Source organism: Platalea leucorodia, assembly GCF_965183815.1.
Source record: "Platalea leucorodia genome assembly, chromosome: 4".
Taxonomy (NCBI): Eukaryota; Metazoa; Chordata; class Aves; order Pelecaniformes; family Threskiornithidae; genus Platalea; species Platalea leucorodia.
The window spans coordinates 119422385-119448764 of NC_138826.1; the positions used below are offsets into that span (position 1 = coordinate 119422385).

General features: G+C 41.5%; 1 protein-coding gene across 2 annotated transcripts in view; it reads left to right on the forward strand.

Annotated features, from left to right (window-relative positions):
* Positions 1-344: 344 nt before the first annotated feature.
* GRM3 (glutamate metabotropic receptor 3) overlaps positions 345-26380 on the forward strand; it is a gene marked incomplete at both ends in the record, with an annotated part of 44949 nt that continues 18913 nt past the window's right edge. The window contains 2 exons of one of the 2 annotated variants that reach the window (XM_082309731.1): positions 345-842; positions 13180-14035. In XM_082309731.1, the coding sequence (XP_082165857.1) occupies positions 345-842; positions 13180-14035 (1354 nt within the window). The remainder of the gene's footprint in view (positions 843-13179; positions 14036-26380) is intronic. The other variant, XM_082309732.1, reaches the window with a different exon arrangement.

Consider the following 26380-nt stretch of genomic DNA (forward strand, 5'->3'; position numbering starts at 1 on the left):
GATATCACCCCATATGTCTGTGGTCTTTGTCCATAGCTGTCATAGTAGATGTTTAGCCTGTAATCAGTTATGAAGCAAATGGAATAAAGTGCTCTATGAGAACACAAGAAAAATGTATTTCTTACTTTCTATGTTATCCAGCAATCCCTTAACACTGCTCTTGAATGTTTTATTGATAAAAGTTTTAACAGCTCACATATCCTTTTGCCTTTTCTAATTCCTTCCATCTCTTCTTTAGAGGTCCAGTGGAAAGACTTGTTGGCTTGTTCTTCACTGGCCTGTGGGACAGCAATTCAAATTTGGCAATGGATCAGAAGGACTGAAGAGCACTTTTGCTCCCACCAATGTTTCTTAGAGCTGCTAAAACAGGACCAATGAAGATGTTCACCAGACTCCAAGTCCTTGCGCTAGCTTTATTTTCCAAAGGAGTTTTCCTTTCCCTAAGTGACCACAGCTTTGTAAGGAAGGAAATTAAGATAGAAGGAGACCTGGTCTTAGGTGGCTTGTTCCCAATCAATGAAAAAGGGACCGGGATAGAAGAATGTGGGAGAATCAATGAAGACCGAGGCATCCAGCGCTTGGAGGCCATGTTGTTTGCCATTGATGAAATCAACAGAGACAACTACTTGCTGCCAGGAATTAAGCTTGGAGTTCACATCTTGGACACATGTTCCAGGGATACATATGCCTTAGAACAGTCTTTGGAGTTCGTCAGGGCATCTTTAACTAAAGTGGATGAAACAGAGTATATGTGTCCTGATGGCTCATATGCTATTCAAGAGAATTTACCGTTACTCATTGCAGGAGTCATAGGCGGTTCCTATAGCAGCGTCTCCATACAGGTAAGTTACAGGAGCTCCATCAGGTGAGAAACTTTCATCTGCAATTCCTGTGAGAGAACCACTGCTTACAGAAGTTTGTCAATAAAGCAAGTCTTAGCTCGATCACTACCCTAGGGGTCAATCTAGCATATAATTTGCACTGAATTTATATTAGTTTGATTCACTCTTTAAAACACTTGCTGTAGTTTAAACCTCTGGCAGCTGTCCACTTTGTCTAGTTATGGTGTATCCTCAGGGCATCTGAAGTTTCCAAAAGTCTTAGTACTTATTTTGAACTTTGCATTTCATGAGACTTCTACAACTGTAAGTTCAGATCTCTGCTTTCACATAAATAATAAATTGAACCATCTGTATTTTTGAATGTATGTATACCTGCCATGCTGTGCGTACATAACATTTGTCATTTAAATAATAGAGATTTGAAATGGCAGAAGAAATCCTTACCTTACTTCCAGGCTGAAATAAAGAAAAAAAGGCATACTAGGCAGAAACTTAAATTACACCTGACCAAATGATTGCAAGTTTTTAGTGTCTAATTAAGCACACTAAAGCCAATGAAAATTATTCTGCTAATCTCAGTGAGCAAGGCCTCAAATATCCCATGCAGGCAGTACAGTTCCTGAATGGATTCTAAATTTGCTGTCTTTCTTTTTGTTTCCATATATAGTTCATACTAAGACAGTTTTTGCCAGGAAATGTTGCCTGGCAGAGTGCAGTGTAAGCACTGTCAGAAGTCCAGCACAGAAGACAGATGCCCTCAGTGTATCTTGCTCCCTCCTTCTGGCTTTTGATTGTGTGATATTGGTCCCAGATAGGGTCTCAGTAGGATGTTGGAGAGCATTTAATGGCTTGCAAAGGTGTAAAGTTGCAGATGGGTTAAATGCTCCATATATCCTTCCAACTATGCTTTTATTGCATGCTTGATTTCAGTTGCAGGAGACTAAATATAATGTTGATTCTTTCTGGTCTTGGCTTCCCATTTTTTATAAATTCATGATAAAACTTTAAGTCCTTGGCATTTTTTTACATTCAATGAACATGAAGAACATATATGCCCTCTTTTTTAGCAGAAATTCTGTATTTCTCCTCTCCAGAGGTACTCCTATGGCAGTGCACCCTCAGATAGTCTAACGTTCCCCAACATTGCCAGTGTGCACTATCCATGAGCAAAAATGCCCCCTAGCTTCACTGAAGCTGCCAAATCTACATATACTTCATCATTTTAGGTTAAATTAAACAAGCCAGTCCACATCACTCGTAACCACAAGTGAGCAGTGTCTTAAGCCCAGATTCAGGTAGGCTAAGACCCTGCATCTTGTATTTCCTAATGGTCAGCTGTAGGCTTCCAATCGTACCAAGTTTTGACAGTGCTGGACTACTATGAGAAATATGATTTTCCAGACTAAGTACAGGCCCCAATTACTGCATCTGTGTCAAAGGAGAAAAATGTTCTTCTGTACTACAGACTATCCCAGCAGTGACAGAAAGCTCATGGAGCTCATTTACATGTTTCATAAACAGGCCAAGAGTTCATCCAATGCTCATTAGGGAACTGGCTCCTGCTCTTGTCAAGGCATTAAATCCCATCAGCTTGGAAGCATGGGCAGTTTCCATCAGACATGCATGAGCACAGAAGAAGCATTTCAACGAATTACATTTTATTCCCTTTTGTGCTCCAGTGTGTGGCTTGTCTGTGTATTCACAGTAGGGAATACATGGGCAAATGGTTACCCATACCACAAGAGAATAGCTTCTGCAGAGCAGAGCCTCAGCTATCTCTAATACTAGGCATGGGTTTGTCCCACTGTGGACCAGCTAGCATATCACGGATGTATCCTTCACCAGTTACGTGGGTCTGATCACTTAAAGCAGAAAGAACAAGTAAGTTCCAGGGCTGGAAAAATGAAATCTGAAGAGATGATAGCTACAAAACCTTGGGCAACACAAACTGTGTGTTAAGGGAATAATTATTCATTGTCTCTTCCAATCAGACAAAGGGTACACCAAGTGAAAGCAGCAAAAGACAAGTTGTTGTCGATGCTAAAAACTAAATGAGTTCAAGAAGTGACTAGAAAGAATAAGGAAATTCCGTATAGTTAACACCTCTGTCTCAGCAATTCCCAGAGCTGCAAGTATCTCAAGGCTGGTAAAATATTTTAAAACTTCATACACTTGCCCTATCCTGCTGGTGGAGAGGTGGCAGTGGTTTTGCTGTATCTTTAGTCTAGTCATTTGGGCTCAGTCTGTTTCTCAGTCCGCCCTAAACTCACGTGTCTCCAAATGACATGAAGGAGCCTAAAAGGCACATCCATAGAAGTAGTTACAGCTGAGGAAATGATACAGATATTTCCTTCCCTCCCAGAAACCCTAAGGCAGGCACGCCAAGCTCCTAAAATGGCCTGGGGCCTCTTGCACAACATCTGTCAATCTGTCCCTTTGAAGCCAGTCTTTGGTGATCACTGATGTAAGACTAAATCCATATCTGAGGCAGCAGATTTGATGCAGTACACACTGAATATACATAATATATACCAGTGCTTCAATTCCAAAAGCTTGGGTATGGAGCAGCTGTTGCATGGAAATGCAAAGTCCTGATAAGAAAGTTTCTCATTCAGTACACGTGAAAAATGGCAGTATAGCTGTATGCATGTCTGTGTGTTACCCAATTTTCAAAACTTATGAGGGATGATGAAACAATAGTCATATCTAATATTACTCTATACAGCTTCCCTATAGTTGACAATAGTTGTTCAAACATGAGATCTTTCTTACAGAGTTCTTCAGAAAAATAAAGAAATAGGTTCACAAGTCATTCAATGTGTCATTGAGGATTTTCCAGCTAGAAAATTCAGTTGATTATTTTCCATGGACATAGAGTGGGTTTGCCTTCCTTCAGTCTCTCTTTTCTAGCTTTCCTCTGGATTTCAAATTATCTAGAAAATACGTAATTAAGCCATTCACCCCTTCTGCTTGTCTTGTTAAGGTAGCCAGTCATGACTTCTGTTTCAAAAGAAAATCCCTGTCAAGAATAATAAACATTACAGACTCAAGCCTGAAGATATAAGGACTTCAAAGCATTAAAGCCACGCATTTTGGTGCCACACCAGCAGAGACTACTAAATTTCAGAGACAGTCACCTGTACAGAGTAGTTCCAGTAGCAACTGGAATCACACCACCACTGAACGTCAAACCACTTCAGCAGGCGTGTGTGCAAGGCTTAGCATCCCCATTCCCCGTGCTTTCAAACAGCACTCAGGGTGCTGGGTGCTTCCAGATGTAGCCCTGTCAAGAGTTCCTCTTTTGCCTGAGAGCTGTAGACATCGTAAAGTCCACAGCACAGTTTCTTAGCCTTAAAATAAACCATGCTGAGCTCTTCAGACAAGAAATTATTTCTAACTTTTTTTTTTTTTCTTCCTGTGAATTTGCCATTGTATTTCAATACCTTTTCTTCTCTTCCTTTCACCCTCCCTCTCCAGACTTTTGTCTGGACAGCTGTCTGCCAAATCACTTCATGATGCTCCTGCTGTCAGATTTCTGCTTCTTTCATTATCCTTCTTCCAAGGAAAAAAGAATTTGCTGGTAAATCAGCAATGAACACCTTCCCCACTGAGACATTATGCACGATAGGCACTTTTTGCAGAGACTAAAAACAACAAGAGAATGCAGAATGCTTAATTATTTTGTGGTCAGACTAGGCTATTATCATTAATGATGATCTGGATAATTAGTTTTCAGATGTTGTTTTTAAATTAGCAGTGAGCCCAATCTGCACAGCATTTGATCCCTCAAAACCCAAGCCAGGATTCTCAGTCAATGGAAGAGCTCACGTAAAAAAAGCTGTTTTCATGAAATAAAATTCTGACCTGAGCTGAATCTAGGATCAGAAGGTGAGTTCTCCAAAGTTTGGAGGACTTTATTTTGGATTCATGGCTTTTCAGTTGAGCCAGGTTATCCACTCTCTCTTAGTTTACAACAGAAATTTCAAACATAATTTCCTTGGAGATGTTCAATGACATTGTAAAAAGGATAAGAAAAAAGCATGATTCATTTGCACAGAGGAGCACCTGCATCGCAAATGCCGTGTTTAAAGTACTTGGGTCAGCTCTGTCAGGAATATGCATGTGTAAGCAGGAATACAACTATTCGAGTGCTGGATTTGTTCTCTGTTTCTGAAAACTGGACCCATCTTCTGAAAATGAAGATTGGGGTCCATTCCCTACAGTCAGTTCCCTTAGAGACATTAAGACATTCCCTTAGGTAGGCTGGGCTTTACATTTCCATATCCACTATATTCACGTTGATATAGGCCTTTAGCCCTGTGTAAAGTTTCCTTTATGCTACCAACCCACAAGACCTCCAGATCACAGTCATGAAAGTTATTCCCAAGTTAGATCCTCATCCAGAAAAAATGGCAGAATAGAAACCAGTACCCAGCTGTCTTCTCTTGAATTCCTTGCTGTGTCTCAAGTAAACTGTAGCAAAACCACTAGAGAAGGTTTAAAGGTACATTACTGCTATCACAAAATCTAAGGTCTCTCTCTGAAGTGAGTAACCATCTGGCATCAAATTCAGAATATGTACTCATTTACTGGCAATCTTTTCCTGGCTGTCATTTCTCCTTAGCCACACAAGTCTTCCAAAGGCTCATGGAACCTGAAAGATAACCACCTCCATTTCCTTCCTCCAAGGATAAACTGTCTTCCAACCAATAAGTCTTAACAATAGCTTGTGACTTTCATAATCACTGAAAATAGTGTAAAATCCTTAGAAGAACTACATGAAAAAAAAACACAAAAAACCAAAAAAAACCCATAACATATGGGGCTCTGTCCCCCTGTGCATAGACCCAACAGGGATATGGGCAGGAGAAATGTGCAGGGGGCTGCAGGCGTTCACCAGGGACCACAGACCATGTATGCCATCTGTGCTGTGCTTGTAGAAGAGCTTTGCATTCAACTGTGCAGCAGCAGCATCTGGTGATTTTGTGTTTGTAAACCTAAACCTTATTAAAAGATCTGTTCTGTGAGATGGGCCACCTACCACCAGCATTTAAGCTACACATGCACTTGCTGACTTCCTGGTGCCTCCTTTAAACTCTTTCCCTCTTTTATGTCTGTTCTTTCCCTCCCTCTGCTACCTCTCAGACAGATCCTTGCTGTTTGTTCCTCTCTTTGTTTCTATCCGACATTCAGAAACTGAACAGCCACTAGGTTGAAATTTTCAAAGTGCCCAAACAGCACTGGACATGTCTTTCCTAGAGATTTCAAAGAAATGTGAGTACCTCCCTCTGGCTGGCTTCTTTGAAAATCCCAAGGTAACTGATTCCTTTGCAGTTTTTTTTAGTTTGGGATTTTTTTTTTCTTCAGTGTGAGTATTTTCTCCTTTTGCCGAAGGGAAATGATATGGTTTTACAGGGATGGATAAGTAAGCCATGAGATCACAAGTAAGACAGAAGGAGCCCTACCATGTTACAAGTGGGAAAGGATGTAACTACAAGAGAAAGTGGCCAAGGATAGGAACTAGTTAGGGACATCTTGACATTACCCACACTCATTCTGTCCCTTGTGACTAGGACTTATGCATCAGCTAATGAATCTCAAATAACCATATTTACCAATGATGGCTCTTTTAATTCCAGAAGCTATTTCATGCTTTTAGAACCATCAACCCCGGATTTAGTCCCTTTTCTCATCATGTGTAAATGTGACACGAGTCACTCACAGTCAGGTTTACCAAGTCTCAGAGAAGAGTTTCACTCCTCATGCAAACCAAGGTCTTCTGCACAGATCTCTTCTCAGTGTGCCAGCTTAGTGCTTAGCTTACTTCACTTCAACAGTTAACGCTGTATGGAGGCAGGGTGCATACGTGACAGCTCACTGTGCTATCCCCTGCAGGAAAAAAGAAAAAAAGATTTCCAAACAATTCTTCTCTCAGAGTACAACATTTCTTTACATGTCCTTCTTGGTTTATTTTTTATTACACAGAACACGTATATAAAAATTCCTGGGTCCTCCACACAAATCCTAGATGTTATTCTGACAGTATTCCCTATTTCTGATGTTCATTGCACAGATGCAATTATTTCACTGTTCAAACACTGTTTCTCTGGATATGACAGCTATTGAGTCTGCTGCAAATATTTAGCTGTATTTTTCCGGCTTTATTGCCAAAATTTTCAGGAGAAGAGCAAGGATGAAAACACTGTTGTCTTCTCCCCTCGCCCTGTTAACAAAAAGCGCCAGACATTTTTTTTTGTTTGGTAATGAATTTGTTTTTCCTGAGTTACCTTTTGGAAGGAATTTTGTTAAGGAACAACACTTACTAACTAGTAAACAGCCCTTTTAATACCAAAGAGAGAGAAAGCTGATGGAAACCATCGCTTCAGCCCTGCAATGTGTCAGAAAATTACACATGAGTACAAGCCAGGTTGGGACTCCTAAATAACTTCACTGCTTCTGGCTCAGTTCCTTGCAACTGACCTTTAACGATTAAAAGGACTGGGATGTTGGCATTGCCAATGAGTTCCTGGGGTCAGAGCTTGAAGGCCAGCTGAATCCAAATGGGCATTTTCTGTTGCAGGTGGTGACATAGCCCCTGTGTAGAGACTGTCTTCCATAGTGCTTATTATAATATCCCAGGCATAACATCCACAGTTTTTAAATGGGCTATGGAAATTTCAGGCTAATAGAGGTATTTCAAGTCCAGAACCTGTAAGGAACTTAAGCTCCTAATTTCCCTTTGAAAACAAATCAGAGTTTGGAGTGAAGTTTTTTCTTACGTTCTTGTTGAGCAGCTCAATTTTCCCCTCCCAAATACTCCCAAATCATGTGAGTATGTCAGAAGTACCCAATTTGAGTCACACTGGGTCACATTGACCCCAAGGTGAGAGCCCTGCCTTTGAGCCTACTGAATCCCAAGAGGACAGAACAAGTTATGGTGGAGCCTCTCTCTCCGGTATTGTTCATATTCACTGCCAACAATGCAATCTGGCAGCACCATAGGCTCACAGTGTGATGGGCAATATCCACAGAAACATAGCCAGTAGATAGATGGAAACTATTATTTCTATTTATTCTATTTATTTCTATTTGTTCTGTTCTCGTTGGACCATATCTGGAATACTATGTCCAGCTTCGGGTCCCCCAAGAAAAGATTTAATAGAGAGATGATTGTGGGGAGGAGAGTCTGTAGAACATACCCTACAAGAAGAGATGGGGGGAACTGGGTGTGTTTAGCTTGGAGAAGAGAAGGTTTGGTGGGAACCTAATAATATCAGCTTTTTACTATATACGGGTTGGTTCTCAAGAAGACAAAGCAAGTGTCTTTACTGAGATGTATGACGAGGATGGAAGAAAACGGTTATAAATTGAAAGGAGGTTCTAACTTGACATAAAATGTACAAGCCAGGTTCTGGGAGCACGGGGAGAGTGTACAGGCCACTGTAGGCAGTTGACTAGAGACAGGTACCTCATTTATTCTTTACATTAAGTTTATTATGTCCAGCATTTGTCACATACCCACACTCCAGCCCATTCAGAACCAATGTTTCTTGCCTGCCTTTCTAAAATGACACTTTCTGCCAAAATTTGGTTAAAATATTTTTAGATTTAAGAAAAAGTAAAAAGTCAAATAAGCAATTAAAACAAATAATTAATTAGAGCAAATGCTTTAGCTGCAGTTTGACCTACAGCTGCCCAAATAATAAAAAAAAAGCCCACACTGTAGATTACCATAATTTAGGAACTAGATACAGCATACACTGGCAGCAGCGCACATTTCTTCAAAGTAAAAGCTCACCTCCTGTGCTATAGCAATGATCCGGCCATTAGAAAATCCTTGGGACATGGCTTTGCCATGGTCTCGCTGTGGGAATCTGGACAAGCAACTTATCCTCAAGACTTTTTCAGGTGACCGAAGGCAGCAACTGAATTTTTATTAGGACAGATTGCAGTTCAGAGAGACAGGGATTTCTCCAGTTTCTCAGTAGAGACAAACCTCCTTTGCCTCAATCCCATTCTGCTCAGCAGCGTAATTTACTGTCTGTTCAAAACAGGCATGGGAGCTCTTGCCTGTCTCAAAGGAGCTCTGTGAAATTAGATTCATTAAGCTGTGTTAAATGCCATGAGATTCTCGTGTGGTAAAATTTTAGAAGTGCAGAGAGCACTGTCATCTAACAAGGGGCCTCCTCTGTCCAACAAGTGTGTGATATGCACTTGTGTATTGTGTTGAAGAAACCCTACCTGTTCTGGCACTTTTGAGATTTTTCTTTTTTCCAGGGTGTTTCCTGTGCTCCCCAATCCTGTACACATTCAAACAATGCATGTAACACCCTCTGGGCTGTTACAGAGAAGGGAAATTTTAACCAAAACCTTTGGAATAAATCCTACTGCCAGCACAAAAAGTCCTACGGAGGATAGACAAAATGCTTGATGGGATTCAATAAATCCATATATGGGTTTCTGAGACATATAGGTGTTACCTACCTGACCCCATCTATCATCAGGACTCTTGAATGGTCAGAGATATAGAATCATAGAATCATAGAATGGTTTAGGTTGGAAGGAACCTTTAAAGTTCACCTAGTCCAACCCCCCTGCAACTGTCAGGGACATCTTGCACTAGATCAGGTTGCTCAAAGCCCCGTCCAACCTGACCTTGAATGTTTCCAGGGATGGGGCATCTACAACCTCTCTGGGCAACCTGCTCCAGTGTTTCACCACCCTCATCATAAAAAATTTCTTCCTTATACCTATATACTCAGAAACCAGATTCATGTGTTTCATAGCTGTACCTAATTCACAGCTCCTTGCAGGTGGTTATTATGAAGCAATTTTCAGTGTTATAAACTAGATTGGCAATTTCCCACAAGTATTTCTACTGTCACTGACGTGGCTCACACTGGACTTTCTGCCATGCTCACGTTGGGCAGCTCCTTATGAATCACTCACCATCCTAGCAGTTGGGTGAGAGCCAGGTTTGCTTGGGAAGTGGACACTTTAGGACAGGACAGTGGCTACACTAATAAACCCAGCAGCATTAGGGCAGATAAAGTTTTCCCATCACACTGGAAGCTGACTATATCATCACGCTTTGTTCACAGCAAGCTGTGCAAAGCAGTTGTTCTAGGTTGCAGATACAGAACATCCAGCCTCATTTTCAAAGGTGCTAAGCATCTGCAAAACCCACTGGTTTTGACAGCAAAAAAAAACAGGCTACTACTGCTACTTAAGTGCCAACATATGGATTTCAGGCTCTAATTGCATGCACCATGGCTTGATTAAATTGCTGCCTGGAGCTTTGCCAAAATAGATTATTTCACTTAGCAAAAGCTGGATCTACACTGCAATTTTGAAGCTGTAGCACACATCCCAAGGCAGCAGGAAGCTACGGTGCAGGTGTGCCTCAGGTGCTTCAATCTCAGTGCATGTAACTCTGGTTCACATTGCACTGTCCTCTACTACACTGAGAAACTACAGAATAAACATAGCCTTAGATATCAGCTCCTCTCCAGAACCTGTTACCTGTGCCCTTTTCTTGTTGCTCATTTAATCAGGACCTGATTTGTGGAATCAGATGTTCAGATCAGCATGGAAATGGCTGGAAAAAGGGACCATTCTGAAACTGGCTGCATCAGCTAAATGCCTGATACTTGAGGGCATTTGAAAAATTAGTCCCTAAAATCAAGATGTTACAATACTCTAGAAAATCCCCAACTTCAGAATTTCCAGAAGAGTGTCCTGATCTGAATTAATAACAGATACAACTTCACTGAGCTCCATGATCAGTCACAGCTCTCAGGGACAACAGGGTCACTATCCTTTATGATTAATCCGACTTTCCTATTTTTTTTTATTTTTGGCCTATGAAAAACATACCATCTGGACAGCATTGCAGTGAAGAGTGTTACAGCAAACGGCATTGCCACAGAAAAGCTTTCTTCTCCCCAGAGCACAGGAAGCAGAATTGCAGGCAGTTTGCAGGGACACTAGAAGTATAGTGACCTCCAAGGCTCAGGGCCCCCGTGTGAAATGGGGGCGTTGTTCTCTTTCCCTGCATATGGATGCTTTTGCTGCTTAGACTAAATGAAAAAAAAAAAATAATAGAAAAGCTGCTATATTTGTTAGGGGTATCCTTCTGTGAGCTGAAGGCTTGACTACACACTGAATAGCACTGCTTTAGCTAGAAAATGGACTTCTTTTTTAGTCATTTTAGGGGGAAAAATGCAGAACAATATGTGTGTGTATCCTTATTATGGTTTAGCTCAAATAAAATAATTCCTGCTAGAATAAACTGAGACAAGAATAGCAATTCCAGCCCACATGGTTCTGCAAGAAATGTTCCAGAATAGCTACACCGAGGACACTCTTATTACCAAATCAAAGTGCTCTTTTTGAGTGAGGACATGTGAACCAAACCATGTGGATATATAGGCATGTAATCAAAAGTTACAAAGCCAGAGAGGCTTAACAGTGCTCAGAGCATCCATTGCATCTCAGTGACAAAACAAACCTCTCAGCCTACTGCGTTGCTTTGAAGCTCTTCATTTAAATCACCACAATGGCAATTAAATCCCACATTTACAGCATAAGGCAGTTTAATTCATGTTACCACATAGCAGGGTTAAGGACACATCAGCTGTTTCCTGAGGGACAGTAACTTGTTCAGCCACAACACTTTCCAGCCATGTGCCTATACCCACAGGCAGAACCACAGGGCGTTAGCCAAAGCTCCTGCCAGGATACTCCTTCCAAGCCGTGTAGAAGGGGCTTTATTTTGGTTTAAATGAAAATAAACAACCATGAGTGGTTTATTTTATGAAGACATGCTTCAGCACCCCAGATGCAGGCACCTAGAGGCCTGAGATGCCAGGGCGTCCCACCTCCTCTTCCCTGGTGCCGCAGAAGGACAGGAGGACAAGGGTCTCCTTAAGTTCCCTGCTTCAGATAGCTCAGAGGGCTGTGACAGGCACTGTGCATGTATGGTTAGGCAGCAGAGTCTGGCCCAGACAAGAGATTACACCAGTTTACAGTGGGAGACGGACCACAGCAAGAGACTGGTCCAGTATCGGCATTAAAGAAAAGACAGAATCTAAATCTATAAAATCCCAAGAGATACGGGTTGCCGAAAAGCAATAGAATTATTTTGGGTTTTTTTAGCAGACTGTCTATTTTGCTACTGACGTCTGAGCCTCTAAAATTTCCCTTGTTCCACAACATTTTTTTTCAAAACAGTCCTTTGCCTTTGAATTCTCACAGACACAGTCTGTGGTCATAGAAACATTTGGGGAAAATGTGAAAAACTAATTGATTGGGCAATTTTTAATAAGTTTCCCTTAGGAACCTCAAGTACACTACTGCTTTTCAGATGGTTTTGTCAGGCTGTACTCCAAGATCAGCTTTAAATTTAATTTACTGGACACAACTTCCATGCACCAAGAGCAGATCTCCAAAGTCTTCCCTTTGTCATTTAAAAAGCAATCACAGGAAAAAAATGCCATAACCTTTCTTCATTTCTTTCCACATATTATCAGGAGCTGCATTTCTATGAGAGTAAGGGAGTAGATTTGGGAATATTTAAGCAAGGGACATAGCAACATATGAAAAAAAAACCACAAAAGCCAGGACTTTGGACAACATAAATCACAGAAGAAGGGCAATTAGAGATTATTAAAAGTTTTTATTACTTATGAAAAGCTGTAGGTCAACACAATATTGTGCAGCACTTGAGGAGTACTAACATGCAACAAATATGTCATCTCAGGAGGACTGCAGTCAGAACAGCTCAGAAAAGAGTTTAAAAGAGTAAAAAGTAGGAGAGGTGGGGACTCAGAGCTTGAATAAGTGGGGTTAGAAAGTTCTGTGAAAGGTTGAATATGTATATCTGTGATATTTGCACAAAAGAGAAATTTATGTCTTATTAGTGCATTTGGTTATCAAATACAATGAGTGTTGGAGAAGATGAATCACACTATGAACAGCAAAGGCGTGCAAATCCCCAGACCTTGGTAAGGAGTACAGGCTGAGACTGAAGTATATTGTCCATTTGTGTCAAATTCTCTGTTGTTTTAAACAGACTCAGTTTGACAGAAATAAAAGGTCCATTACAGTCCCAGTAGGACTCTGGGAATTAACTGGGCAGCAGAACAGCTATTCTGCATATGTACGGTGCACTGCTCTCACCAAAGTATGTTATCAACATCCTCTATCAACACCCTTAATCTGTGATTGTCAGAACACCTCCGATTAAAAACCACTGTTTATGCCTTTCCCTAGATTTTTCTGTTCAGTTTTATAAATACCACACTTTAAAAATCTATGTTCTCCTCCTTCTGTCTAGGTGGCAAATTTACTCAGACTCTTCCAGATCCCCCAGATAAGCTATGCCTCCACCAGTGCCAAGCTGAGCGACAAATCCCGCTATGACTATTTTGCGCGGACAGTGCCCCCTGACTTCTACCAAGCGAAAGCCATGGCTGAAATCTTGAGGTACTTCAACTGGACTTATGTGTCAACAGTTGCTTCAGAAGGAGACTACGGGGAGACAGGGATCGAAGCCTTCGAGCAGGAAGCTCGCCTCCGCAACATCTGCATCGCCACCTCTGAGAAAGTGGGCCGGTCCAACATCAGGAAGTCCTATGATGGCGTGATCAGAGAGCTGCTCCAGAAACCCAACGCAAGAGTGGTGGTGCTCTTCATGCGAGGCGATGACTCTCGGGAGCTCATTGCAGCTGCCAACCGCTTCAATGTTTCCTTTACCTGGATTGCCAGCGACGGATGGGGAGCACAAGAGAGTATTGTCAAGGGCAATGAGCACATAGCCTCTGGGGCAATAACCTTGGAACTTGCTTCCCATCCAGTTAAAGAGTTTGACAGGTATTTCCAAAGCCTCAGCCCTTACAATAACAGACGCAATCCCTGGTTCAAAGACTTCTGGGAGCAAAAATTCCAGTGTACTCTCCAGAACCGAAAACCACATAAAAAGGCTTGTGACAAGCACTTCACCATCAACAGTTCCAACTACGAGCAAGAATCCAAGATCATGTTTGTTGTGAATGCCGTGTACGCGATGGCCCATGCCTTGCATAAAATGCAGCGGACTCTGTGTCCAAACACCACCAAACTCTGTGATGCCATGAAGCATCTGGATGGCAGGAAGCTGTACAAAGATTATCTCCTGAAAGTAAACTTTACAGGTAATAACTTCTCTTTTGGTACATACAGAATGTCACTGTAATTAATGAAGCATTCATTGGTCACAGTAAGAGCCAGATGAATTTCCAGTAGCACCTATTATCAAAGTTCAGACCAGAGTGGTACCCAAGCAAGACCACTCCTGTCACAGGAAGGAAGAAAGAAGAAGAGGGACAGGGAGCATGGTGAGAACCCTGAAAAAACCAAGCTTGATGCTCCTCCTGTTTCCAGCAGAAGGAAGAGGTGGAGGTGGCAACAGCTGGTCTTGGAAATGTTACCTACTTCCACACACCAATTTCCATTTCATGCACAGCCAGTTTGGCTTCAGCTGGGCGTGTCTGGAGGCCAGCGGTCATTTCACCACCTGCTACACTAGGCAATCGCCTACTATTCCTATGCCAAGACCTGGCCTTCTCTTCCTCGTTTTTTTTATGAATTTACATAATAGCTGGACCCTGGTCAATGGCTAATATCCTTGCAATAGTAAAGCAATGATTTCTGCAATAGAACCAGATCAGTATAAAATATTTAAATATGTGGGATATTGCCTATGTTACACTCTGCCATTGCCTATGTTACAGATCTTTAAGCTTGATGACAAAGTATAAAAAGCTAGATTAAATATGCACAGGAGGCTTGGGGAGACAGAGTGAATGATCTGGCAATGATGTAAGCAAACTTCGTGGGGACTGGCTGTGCAGCACATGAAATCTCTGGTTTTGCCCTCACATGTGGCTGAGCTTAGGCTTGTTATTAATATTACACCACAGCAAGGCTAAATAGATCTACAGGGGAACCAAGTAATGTGTAGAGAGAACATCATGTCTTTTAGTTGTTACATGTCTAAATTTCTTCTGAAGCTTCTAGGTTGAGCTTGCATTTCTATGTATTATTAAACTGATATTCTCAGCTGACCGAGTTGATAGTAAGGAAACATCATGCTGTGCTTTGTATGAGAACTAGCTCCAAGAGGAATTGAAGGATAAATATGTGTATGATACAGCATACTCAGTCCCAAGAGACCCTCAATAATGCTACAACGTTAATAACACTGGAAACTATGTGAAACTGTCAGATTGGAGCTTGAACTTTTCCCTCCTTCAGAGGTCTTCTCAGCACTTGATATAGACCATCTCTAGATACTACTGACTGCATCCCTAGAGCTTCTCTCATTCCCAGTGGGGTATGGCTGGTGTAGCCAAGTACCCCACTTTCTTGGGTACATGTAGCCATACTTCCCAGAACATGCTGCAGAGCTCCTTAGGACCCCTGGTCTCCCAGCATCCTGCTAGCTTACTTGTTTAGGGCACATGCCTGGATTTCTTTACAATGGAAATCAAGGAGGAGCAGATGGGACTGGTCATGTCCTACATCTTAACTCATCCCCCAGAAGGTGATTCAGGAGGACCCAGGAGCTTGGGCATGCTCTGGTAATATAGATTCAGTCATAAAGAAAAAATAATGCTCTCGGTGAGAGCAGCTGGAAGTTGAGATGCTTCAAAACTTTCATCTGAGTGTTGCATGCAGTGCAGCTGAAGCAACATTCCTGGCCTGAGCAACATGATGTTTGTGTACATCATGCCATTTGGTCTCCTAAAGATTGCTGCATCAGTAAGGATAGTCACATACCATGACGTATACAGATGCGTAGGCAATGTGTATATATCATATGTCATGCTGTAATTGCACTTGATTTATTTATTAATTTCCTGTGTTACATACATCAGCACAAGACATAATGAATCAATCTTTTAGGCTTTAAATCTCTGGAAAATAAGAACTGTCATTTCTCCTCCCCCTCCACACAGTACTCAATACACAGAAACTATTTTCTCATTTGCCTACACTTATCCTTAGAGATACCTGAATGTCCTGAAATTCTTGAAATCAAAAGGTTTTAGGAGCACAGCACTCCCCAGAAGCTGATTCCTGGTAGACTGATCACAAGGGATGGCAGTGGTGTGTGATGTGCTTCTGACCCTGCCAGGGAGACACCTGAGGATAGTAACAGCCTACCCACATGAGTATGCAGTCCAGTAATTTAAACTTCAATTATTTTGCAACTTTTTCCGACACTCCAGGTATTTTTATGGGCTTAAATGCATACAGTCTTAACAGAGTCCAGCTTTAGTCTGTCACTTGGTTGACAGTCTGACAATCTTGGTTCCAGTACATGATTCATAATCATTTTTCTATTGTGCAGAGATTTTTTAAGCACCCAAGCATTTTTCCACTCAGCATTTAGACATAAAGTCAAAATAACCACAATTTTCTTTGACCAAAACTCCAGGAAATTTTCATTTAGATACAGCCAGAAAAATTCAGTTTCATTTTGATTGAAATATCTTTTATACTTTATATGAACTGGAAGTTGAAGCTGTTCAAGCTGAAAAAAAAAAAAAATTCAAAATTTGTCACTTTGCAATTTTGAACACAGAAGGCTCTTTTTAGTATCAAATTAATTTGTTTTAAAAACAACACAGAAATCTTTGAAATTCTGAAGAGCTTTAGTTTCAGTTTATTTTCATTTCCAATTTAAAACATTAAAAAACCTGTCAAGTTCTTATCCAATGGCTTTGTTCCGTATACATTGTTCCTAGCTTACAGAATGATTTGCTCATCTCCTGTTTCTTTGTTATCAGTTCTTCCATTATAATGTGAATCCATGGTTTAATGTCAGTGATTTTTGAAAGCAGATGAGTGATTTTTATGTAGTGAGAGAATCAGCAAATCTCCCATGTCTTCTTCCTTTTGGAAAGGTGTGAAATTTTAATATATACAAGTCTCGTCATTGATTTCCATGGAACCAAGAATTCACCTATGCTCTTTTCTGGTTGAAGAAAGTCTCTGGGTGTGTTGTTAATACAATTTCAGGACCCTGCAGCATGGTACGTTTGATCAGTGATGCTCTCATATTTCTAGCTCCAAATCTGAGAACATATCCCCAGCACAGAGAGAGGATGACGTGGAAGCTACCAGCCCATAAGGTACACTATAACTAAGTCAGATTCGGAATTTTCTTACTTCTTTAGCCTAGGCAGTGATCCACACCCACAACAGTGATAACCATGTTCGCACACACACAGCGATTTAAGCAACGCCTCCTCTGCTGAAAGGCAGAGGTACAGATAGATGAGCCCTGCATGCATAAACGTGCAGCTTGCTATGAAAAAAACCCAACAAATGGCCCTGAATGTATTCTCCCAGATTCCAGGAACAGGTGATGGTGCATTTCAAACACACCAGTCTGAGTAAATGATAGCGTGCATTTATATGACCGGTGCAAGATTGTGCAATTTCAGACATTTACCCTACACACTTGAATTAGTTTTGGTTGGTCTCTGATTACAGTTAATGGAGGGGATCAGCACTTACAGACTGCGGTTCAGCCCACGTGAGGTAGCCCACATGAGTTATGATTTGCTCCTACATCTCTTACTATTGACTACAGATGGCGCATAGAGCAACTGAGATTTTCACTTGCCATTTAGCTGTAAGCCTGAAGTGAGACTCTCAGGCACAGCAATAATGGGATCTGTAGGGAAATACTCAGGGATCAGCTAACAGCAGGGTTGGAGTAGAGGACTGTTCAGAATTTGTGCACTCTCATGCTGCCACTGCTACAGACATGCTGTGTGACAAGTATTTCATTAATATCTCTGGGGTCCTACTTTTTCTCCTTTTTCATTAAATTGAAATAATTCCATAGAACTGCAGTGTGGCATGAAGGCAGGGTGAGATTTCATTCCTTATTGTCTGTGAGATACACTGAGCACATAATTTTCTTGCAACTCCATAAGACATATACGAGAAATGTCGTGATATCCTGAATCTTTTCAGTAAGGGAGAAAAGAGATGCTTATGCCTGATCCCCACTTCCAGCAACAGGATCTGAGAATGCAAAGCCCAGCCCCTAGATAAACACCCTCACTCCATCTCAGTGCTTGTTTGGCCTTTCAAAGAGGTATAGGCTGGTTCATCTTCTTGATCTTCCCATGCCCTGCGTTCCCTCCTGAGGGCACAAGTGCAGCACTTCATGTTCTGAATAGTGATGCTCTTCTGCTGATAAAGAGATGCTAGTTCAAGAGGCTGTTAGCTTGTATTACCGAAACAACAAAGAAGTGCTGAGCAAAAGCAAAGAGCTCCATGGGAGAGAGCAACCAGCTCTGCTAACTTTTTTAGCTCCTTTAAGCCACCAGGATGACACAGAAAAGCACTGTTATCGTTGTCCACAGCTGCTATTGCAAGCCTCAAAACATTTGACATGTGCCAGGACAGTGAACATTAGTATGGGCAGTGTGAAAGGGGTGTCCATCATTTGGGATAAAGCAGCAGGGTCCTGCACAACTGTGCCTCACATGTTGCTACCTGGTGTAGCTGCTCCTCCGGGGTGTTGGGCACCAGGTTGTCCAGGGGTGAGGAAGGGCAGCAATGACATTCAAGGACCAGGATGACAGCCTTGTCACCCAAGGGCACGGGACTGGGCTCTGGCTTTTTCCACTGCACAGTTAGCAGGGCTGATGGTATTGCAGGACTAACTCTGCCACAAGTCTGGCGTGGGAGTGTATGGGCAGAGGGAGGTTGGATTTAGGGGTGTATGCATGTCCACCTGTCTTCTGCAACTTCCCGAATTTCCACAGCAAATGGTGGGAGGAAATTGGCTAAAGCAAAAAAAATTTTAGGCAACACGTGTTTATAGTACTCAGTGTCTTTTCCTACCCCTTTCTTTCTCCACAGCTACAAGAGTCACTGCCATGTCCCTTCCTGTATTATGTTCAGAAATCCAGCTCTTCTACAGAAAAGCCTATATCATCAAACCTAGCTTATACTGGGCAAAATCCTCTCCTGTGGCTAACCAGAATGACTACTCAAAATGAGAAAAGGGCTGTGAGTCAGGTCTGATTTGTCCCCTTTCATCCACCAGAGTTTATGACAAAATTTTTATTCCTGCCTGGCCCTAAGTTTGTGTGTGGTTTATTTTCTTTCTTCTCTTCCTCCCCACTCTGCCCCAGTCAACACTCAAATAATATGAAGCAGAAACACAGACTCACCTTCTCATTTACTCTTGAACACCAGTGACTTCCTTGGTGGGAACATACTTTCACGGACTATTTCCATTGCAACTGTTCCACCCAAGTAGGAAAGAGCTTAAGAGTCATGGTCTGCAACAGGCAGATGTCACCTCACTGCTGAGCACAGCAGCATTGCACAGTCCCTGCTCTGGGATTTAGCCATAAATATTTCCTGTCAAAAGTCCACTTCAAAGCTCAGTGTCCTGCCAGGCTTGCATGGAGCACAGACCAACAAATGATGTGTCTGCTGTCACAAGCAGATTACAGATGCAGAAGCTTCAAAGGCCAGGTATAAATTTACAGCAGGGAGTACCTGTCAGTAGATGTGCAGGCCAAAGCTAGAGCTCATATCCCAGGCTCTGCAGCAGATGGCCCTGCTACTCCATCATCTCACCCAATGAGCTCCTGCTCATCAGATCAGATCTCTTTCACCTCCAGCATGCAAACAGTCAGCTGTAAGGTCTTCCTGGCCTTCCTTGTGATGCTTATTTGTAAAATAAACCAGAACTCCACTTTCAGCTGAAGCTAAAACTTTCATGGGCAGAAGGCATCTAATACCTTGTTAATCATAGAAGTTTAAAAAGTGTAATTCATTATGGATTTGTGGCCAATAAAACCAAAGAAAATGTAGAGTGAATTCCCCAAGATATTAATTAAAAATATACATGAAAAAGATGTCTAGGAGTTATAGGAAAAATTACTACCTTTTGCCTGGGACCACAAAAGTGTCATAGCATTTAAAACCTTGAAAGCAGCTAAGGGACAGTCTCTGAAAGCACACTTGAGACTTGTTATTTCAGAGCAGAGGAACAGTTGAACCTGCACAGTATTTTCCCATATTTCTCTTTATATTAGGGTTACATTTGTATAAACACACACAGTGCTGTAGCGAGATTTTGACAGCCTGGTTTTCCTGATGACCTTCCTCTACTTTCTCCTTCCTTCAGCTGCCTCTTTGCAGACCTAGCTTCTGATGGGGATCTGCAGTTCCTCTCCTTTGGGAAAATTTACCCCTCCAAGAGGTTCCTGGGCAGAAATCTCAGCTTAACCCTTCCTGAAGCTTTTAATATGTATATATATTCATATATTTATGTACTTGGTTTATATACATGCATCTTTTCATACATATATATTTAATTGTGTATAATATAGATTCATAATATTTAGAATCATAAAGCTAAAGAATAAATCAGGTCGGAAGGGCCCTTAGGAGGTCTGTAGTCCAACCTTCTGCTGAAAGCAGGGTCAGCTGTGCAATCAGACCAAGTTGCTCAGGGCTTTGTAGATGTAAACTGGCTGAAATTAAAATACTATAGAACCTTTTCATCCTCTAGTGCAGGTTTGAGGTATCATGCTGGCAAACAATCAGATCTGCACTCTGAATGTGTTGTGTGTCACACACTGCACCATGTAAACTGGATACTTGGGCTTGCAGCAGGACACAGATATTGTCATCTCTGGGTCACAACTTCCAAATAAAATTTTCATTAAAACTTCTCTTGCCATGATGGCAGGACAGTGACCTACTGTTAATGGCTTCTGTTATCTAGCCAGAGACCGTCATAAAATGCTACCTTTTCATGCTTTCATTTGGTACTAATTAACAGTAATTAGCGTGAGTAAGCAGGAGCAGAGGCTGAAGTGTGTTCTTACCTCTTGAGATAAGCTCCAGCAGCAGAGGCCAAGGTGTGCTGGACCATGGCTTCCCATCTAGCTCAGGAGCAAGGTACTTCTGCCTGCTGCCACCACTGCCACCACTGCCTGCTGCCACCACTCTTCTGCCCGACCTGGGCACTGAGCTCCCGTAGACAAAAAGACGGGAAACGCAACATCAGCAGGACACAGAGTAGCAACAACTTTTCTTCACTGTCCTCAGGAAGATGATGAAAGAATGTTGCCTTTGGACTTTACCCTGCTGGGTGCCATTCCTGGAAAGTCTGCAGAAACCACAGGCCAGCAATGACCCCAAACTTGTTATAGCAGCATATTTACGTGAAGGTGCTTTGACATCCCTAAAATAGCAAATAGCTCTCCATCTCAGTTTCCTCTACTTGAATATTTATACAACCCACCACTTCAGCTGAGCTATGAAAAACTGAACATAAAGTTATATAGTCTGTGCTTTGTATGTAACTTATAGTCAGCTGTTTTTGTCATATTAATAATGTAGCCTTTAGGCATCTTATAAATCTCTAGACTGTGCAGTGCCCATGACGGTGTGTAAATGAGGATGAGATTAGACACCCTGTGTTTATGGAGAGACACATGACTGAAAGACTGAGCAATGATTTTCTTTCAGATCACATATCTGAGAGACAGAAGGCTTGGTAACCTAATTTCTCTAAATCACAGACTTCTGTGTTCGCCTGCCTCTTGTTTTGTAACAGTTATTATTTCACCTTTTGTTTCACTGGCAAATGTCATGTTAATTCCAAACACCGAGGGTCTGCACAGTCAAAGTACTTGGAGGAACAGGAAGAGTAATACAGCCTTTTCATCCCCCAACTGTGCACACTCACTTTGCCGATCCCACTGATCTTTACAATAGGAGGACAACTCAGGACATGCCATGGGATCATATTCTTATTCTTCATGCAGATTTACCTGTGAGAGACATCTACACATAAGTGAAAAGATGGCAGGTATACTTCTTTCTCCTTGTGACCTGGAAGGACAAGATATCATGTGAGAAAAGTTTGGTTCAGGATTCCTACGCCTTACATTTTAGCATCTAATTTGGCTCTGAAAAGCCAATGGGAGGACCACATTCTTCTCTATTACCTGCTATGGAAAAGCACTTTAACACTTCCAGAACTAATCTCAGTTAGTCTCACTTGCATGCTGAGGTGCTATTTTAGGGGCTGAAAAAGGCAGAGGCTGCGCTCAGAACATGATCACAGCAGTGTTAATGAGGATGAGGACAAGGACATGAGAAGGAGATTGCATAGGGACACATTGGAACAGTGTGACACATTGGGAAAATAAATTACTCTTTTGAGTAATCCAGGTGTGTCCTGGACTTCCAGTGAGTCCTCGAGAAAATTGGTCTTTTCAAAAGGTGATGAAGAAAACTGCAGAAAGTCACAAACCCAGATGTCTAATCTCAAAGATAACTAAATGTTATGTTATTTTTACCCAACCTCTATTTTTGTTGGCAGCTAATAATTATACTAGGAAGGCAGAACTGAAAGCATAATCTGTAGAAAAGTATCTTTTCTCCTGAAATAACCTTAATATCACTGCATTCTGGGAAGACACGTTTGCTTCACCCGGTAGAGCACAGTGGGAAGATATTCCAGGCTAACATTGCCTAAATGGGCACTGGTACCAAACCCGTATAGCTGCATTAACGTGACACTAACATTCAGCCCAGTGCTGCAATCTAGACATGGATCTTGGTCTGAATCCTACATCACTTCCACGTAGCATATTTCCAGGCAAACCTGTCACAAGCTGACTGCTGTACTTGTGCTTGTTAAACTGCCGCCCAGATGAGCATGTGAATCTGTTTCAGCTTTCTGCGAAGCCTGAACTATCCCCTTCAAGCTTGTCTTGCCCATTTCTGACTCCCAGTGAAGAAAAAAGCAGCTCAGTGATAGTCATGTTTCTCTGTCTAAAAGAGAGAAACGAACTCAACCTAACCTTAAAACATCCCTTGTGTAAATTTTTGCACTAACACACATTTTTCCCAAATATTCATAGCCTTTCCCTTTGTGTATATGGTCTCAGGAATCAAAAGGAGTACTTTGGGCAAAAGTTTCAGAGGAATGACTGAAAGGATTTCCTACCACAAATTTACCTTTCTTGTTCATGCAAGTGTTAGTGAGTATTTTTATTAAAAAAATTACTCCGGCCAGTAGATCACACCTGCCTTCTAAAAGAGAATTCAAAAAGCAATCAGCTCTGCACTTTCATGGAGCAGAAACTCCTTTTACGTATGAGTACTCTTCACAAACTGACCTTCTACACAATTCCCATCAACTGCAAGCTAGATGGACCTGGCAGACAAATGTGCTAAAAGGTGACTTTCTTTCATTTCCTCATCTGTTAGAGCCACTTTTCTAAACACCTCTAAAAGCATCTCAGAGAAAGTTTTCTTTGGCATCACTGCAATATTTATGGCTATTTTGCTAGCAGATACAGAATATAATGTAAAAAGATGTTTCATTACTGTTATCTGGGTGAGTCATTTCCTTTTGTTTCCTTCTTCCTGCCATGAAAGTGTATTTTGTCTGAGAATACAAAGTGAATACAAAGAATACTAAAATTCTTCAAGGCAGGGCGAACGACACACGTATTCATGGAGAGGGATATCACAAAACTTCTAACAAAAATGTCTGCAAAATCCTAGCTGTAGCATGGCTCAGGAGGAGTCCTTTGATTTGCTTTCTCACCCCTCGCTCCAGCCGTGGAGCAATAAATCAACATCAACTCACCTGCTTACTACTGGGACGCAAAGGGGTTCAGCACTAAGCCAGAAATTACAATATCTCCAAGAGTAAGACCTTAAACTTAAAGCATGTAAATCATAAAATAATTGCCAAGATCATTAAGCTGGTTTGTAGGGCGTCCGCACCAAAACTCACTGTATCCTTAGCGCATAGGAAGAACAGTGCAGAGCCAAAAGCGGTGGTGATGTGAATGGTGGTTGCAAACACCCAGTAAATAGAAAGCAGAGGTTAATGTACCTCACAGTCTGAAGGTCCCTGCCCCCTCAGTCTTGCATCCACTTTTCATCTCCTACAGTTTTGCTTTTCTTGTTACAAGCCCATCTTTCTACTTGCCAATATATGAATCATTTCATCTCTTCTAGACTAAAGGCACATATATATCTAGCACTTTTCCTATGGAAGAAATTCAAGAGTACTTCTGAAGGCTGAGAGATATTCACTTTCTAAAAGTGTATGTGCAATTGTTCCTCCATTCAGTACAGGTTTCATGCAATACATTTTTCTATTTGCTGCTATACATAGATTCCAGACAATTTGATGGACAACACAATAAGCTAATGCAGCAATTCCTTTGTTCGTATGAAATATTTACCACTTCTGCGTCTGAAATACAAGGCTCAAAGACCCAGCTAAGAAAACAGCATAGTTTTAGCCAGGGAATGAATTGCACCATGCTCAGTGGAAACAGGGAAACTATTACTGTGAGAAAGCTGAGCAAAGCACAGCCTTGAACAAAGACCTCACACAGAATGTATGTACCCCAGAAATCCTGTGTAACTCTGTAGCTGAGCGCATATGGACTTTCAGGGTGGACTGCGATTTGTAACAGCTGCATCTCACATCACTTTCACTCTGTGACTCAGTATCAACCACACTGTCATATGGGAGGTTTGGATCAGAAAACACATACACAGGCATGCACACACACACATGCACACACACACAGTCACAAGAGCACCCACTTACTATTCTTTAAAATTCAAATTTACTTAACCCAATTGTACAGTAAAAGATAATACTTGATATATGATCGTTGCGTTTGAATTGGAAAAAAGTGAACAGCAAATCAAAAGGCAGTGATCTCTTTGTACCAAAGAGGAGGGAGAACCTCCTGGTGTTTAGGTAGCAGCACTGATGAGTTGCAGCATCCACAACCAGGGGACAGTCCCAGAGCGATTCTTCTCTCAGTTTTCCCTTTGTTCCTTTTCTTGCAAAGGCCGTTACTGTCCTTGTAGCTTCTTGTTATCTCTGTCTTTTCACCATACACAAGGTGTTTTGCATATGCTGTATACATGTTCTTCTTTCTATTGATTATGCCCTAAAAACAACCCACCTTTGTTGCCAAGGTTGAATTTCTTTAGTGATCAGTAGCTGACTGTTTGTGTGTAGCTCTGGAGCCTGAAGCACCTTCCTGTGCTTCTGCTACAGAACTCTCCTGCTCTCTTCCTGTGGGAACACTTTCTCTGTGGCTCTTTATCTTTTACAGTAGGTTTTAAATTTGCTACAAAACACCATAAAATGCTTGATCATATGCAGAAATGTGTGGGATGGGTTTGCTGGACTCTTCTGGTCTAAGCAGCAATGGCATAGTTGCCCATAACAGCAGAAGGTTGTGCTCTTGAGGTCCCTTCCTAGTCTTTTCCTTTGACATAAATAACTATACATCATGTGTCCCTATAAATAACTTTTACCTATAGTTTATCTGAACCTAGAGTTTTTCCACGTTATTTATCTAGGGCCCTGATGCATGGAGCAGCTGATCACTGCTCTAAGATCTTGATGCCAGCTTAGTAGCAGAGATTGGCCTGCTGTGCCAGGACAGATCCTCACCAAACAGAGGCAAATAAGACACTGCATGAAGCTACTATTGGCAACTGACAAAAATGTGCTGAAAAAGTTTGTTAAACTTCCTCTATTGCATTTGCACATCTATTTGAATAAATAGTTAATGGCTAGTTAATTGTCCAGTAACTGAAAGAATAAAAAGCCCATCTTTAAAGGCTCTTTAGAGAAGAAAATACCTCAAGTCAGATGAAGGTTTGAGGCAGTGCTGTTAATGTCCTTTCTAGATCTCTGAAATGCTTTATCAGTCTAAGCCTATCAATGTGTGTCTGCTTCCACCATTAAACAGGCAAATAAATCAACATTTTCTTTTTACATTTTCCCCTGAGGTCCAGTGATTGTTGTTGCCGTTGCTGAACTGATTCAGTGGAGCAAAACATTAGCAAAAATGATTCCGTGCTCTCAGCTTTATCTTTTCTTCCTGAGAGCAGAAGAATTTGCAAGTATTAATAGGACATGCAGCTTGCATGTTGTAGGACAGTGCACGCCAATGAACACTGATGATGTTGTGCTACTTTTGCAGATGGTGCGTGATATGCATGAATAACCTTAAAAGCTAGGAGTTCTTATCCTTTATCTCACTATCTTTTTACTGAAATTCATTGTTGTTAGTAGCCCACTTTCACCTCTCAATTAGATGACTCAGCATTTGGTCATTCATGAGATATACTTTATTGAATACTGACTTAACCTGTCATTTTAGTAGATGTGCATTTCTAGCCATTGTATTATTGTATGAAAATGAGTAAAAAGAAAATTCAGACTGAAACCTCTACAAAGGGAGACGAGTCACATTTAATAGAACGGTAGACGTGACGCTTGAGGACATGGTTTAGTGGTGGACCTGGCTTAACGGTTAATTAATAGGTTAACGGTTGGACTCGATATCTTAAGGGTCTTTTCCAACCTTAATGATTCTATGATTCTATGATTCTAATGTGTGCGATGGGCTTTACTGAAAGCATTAGTTTGAGGGTTTCTT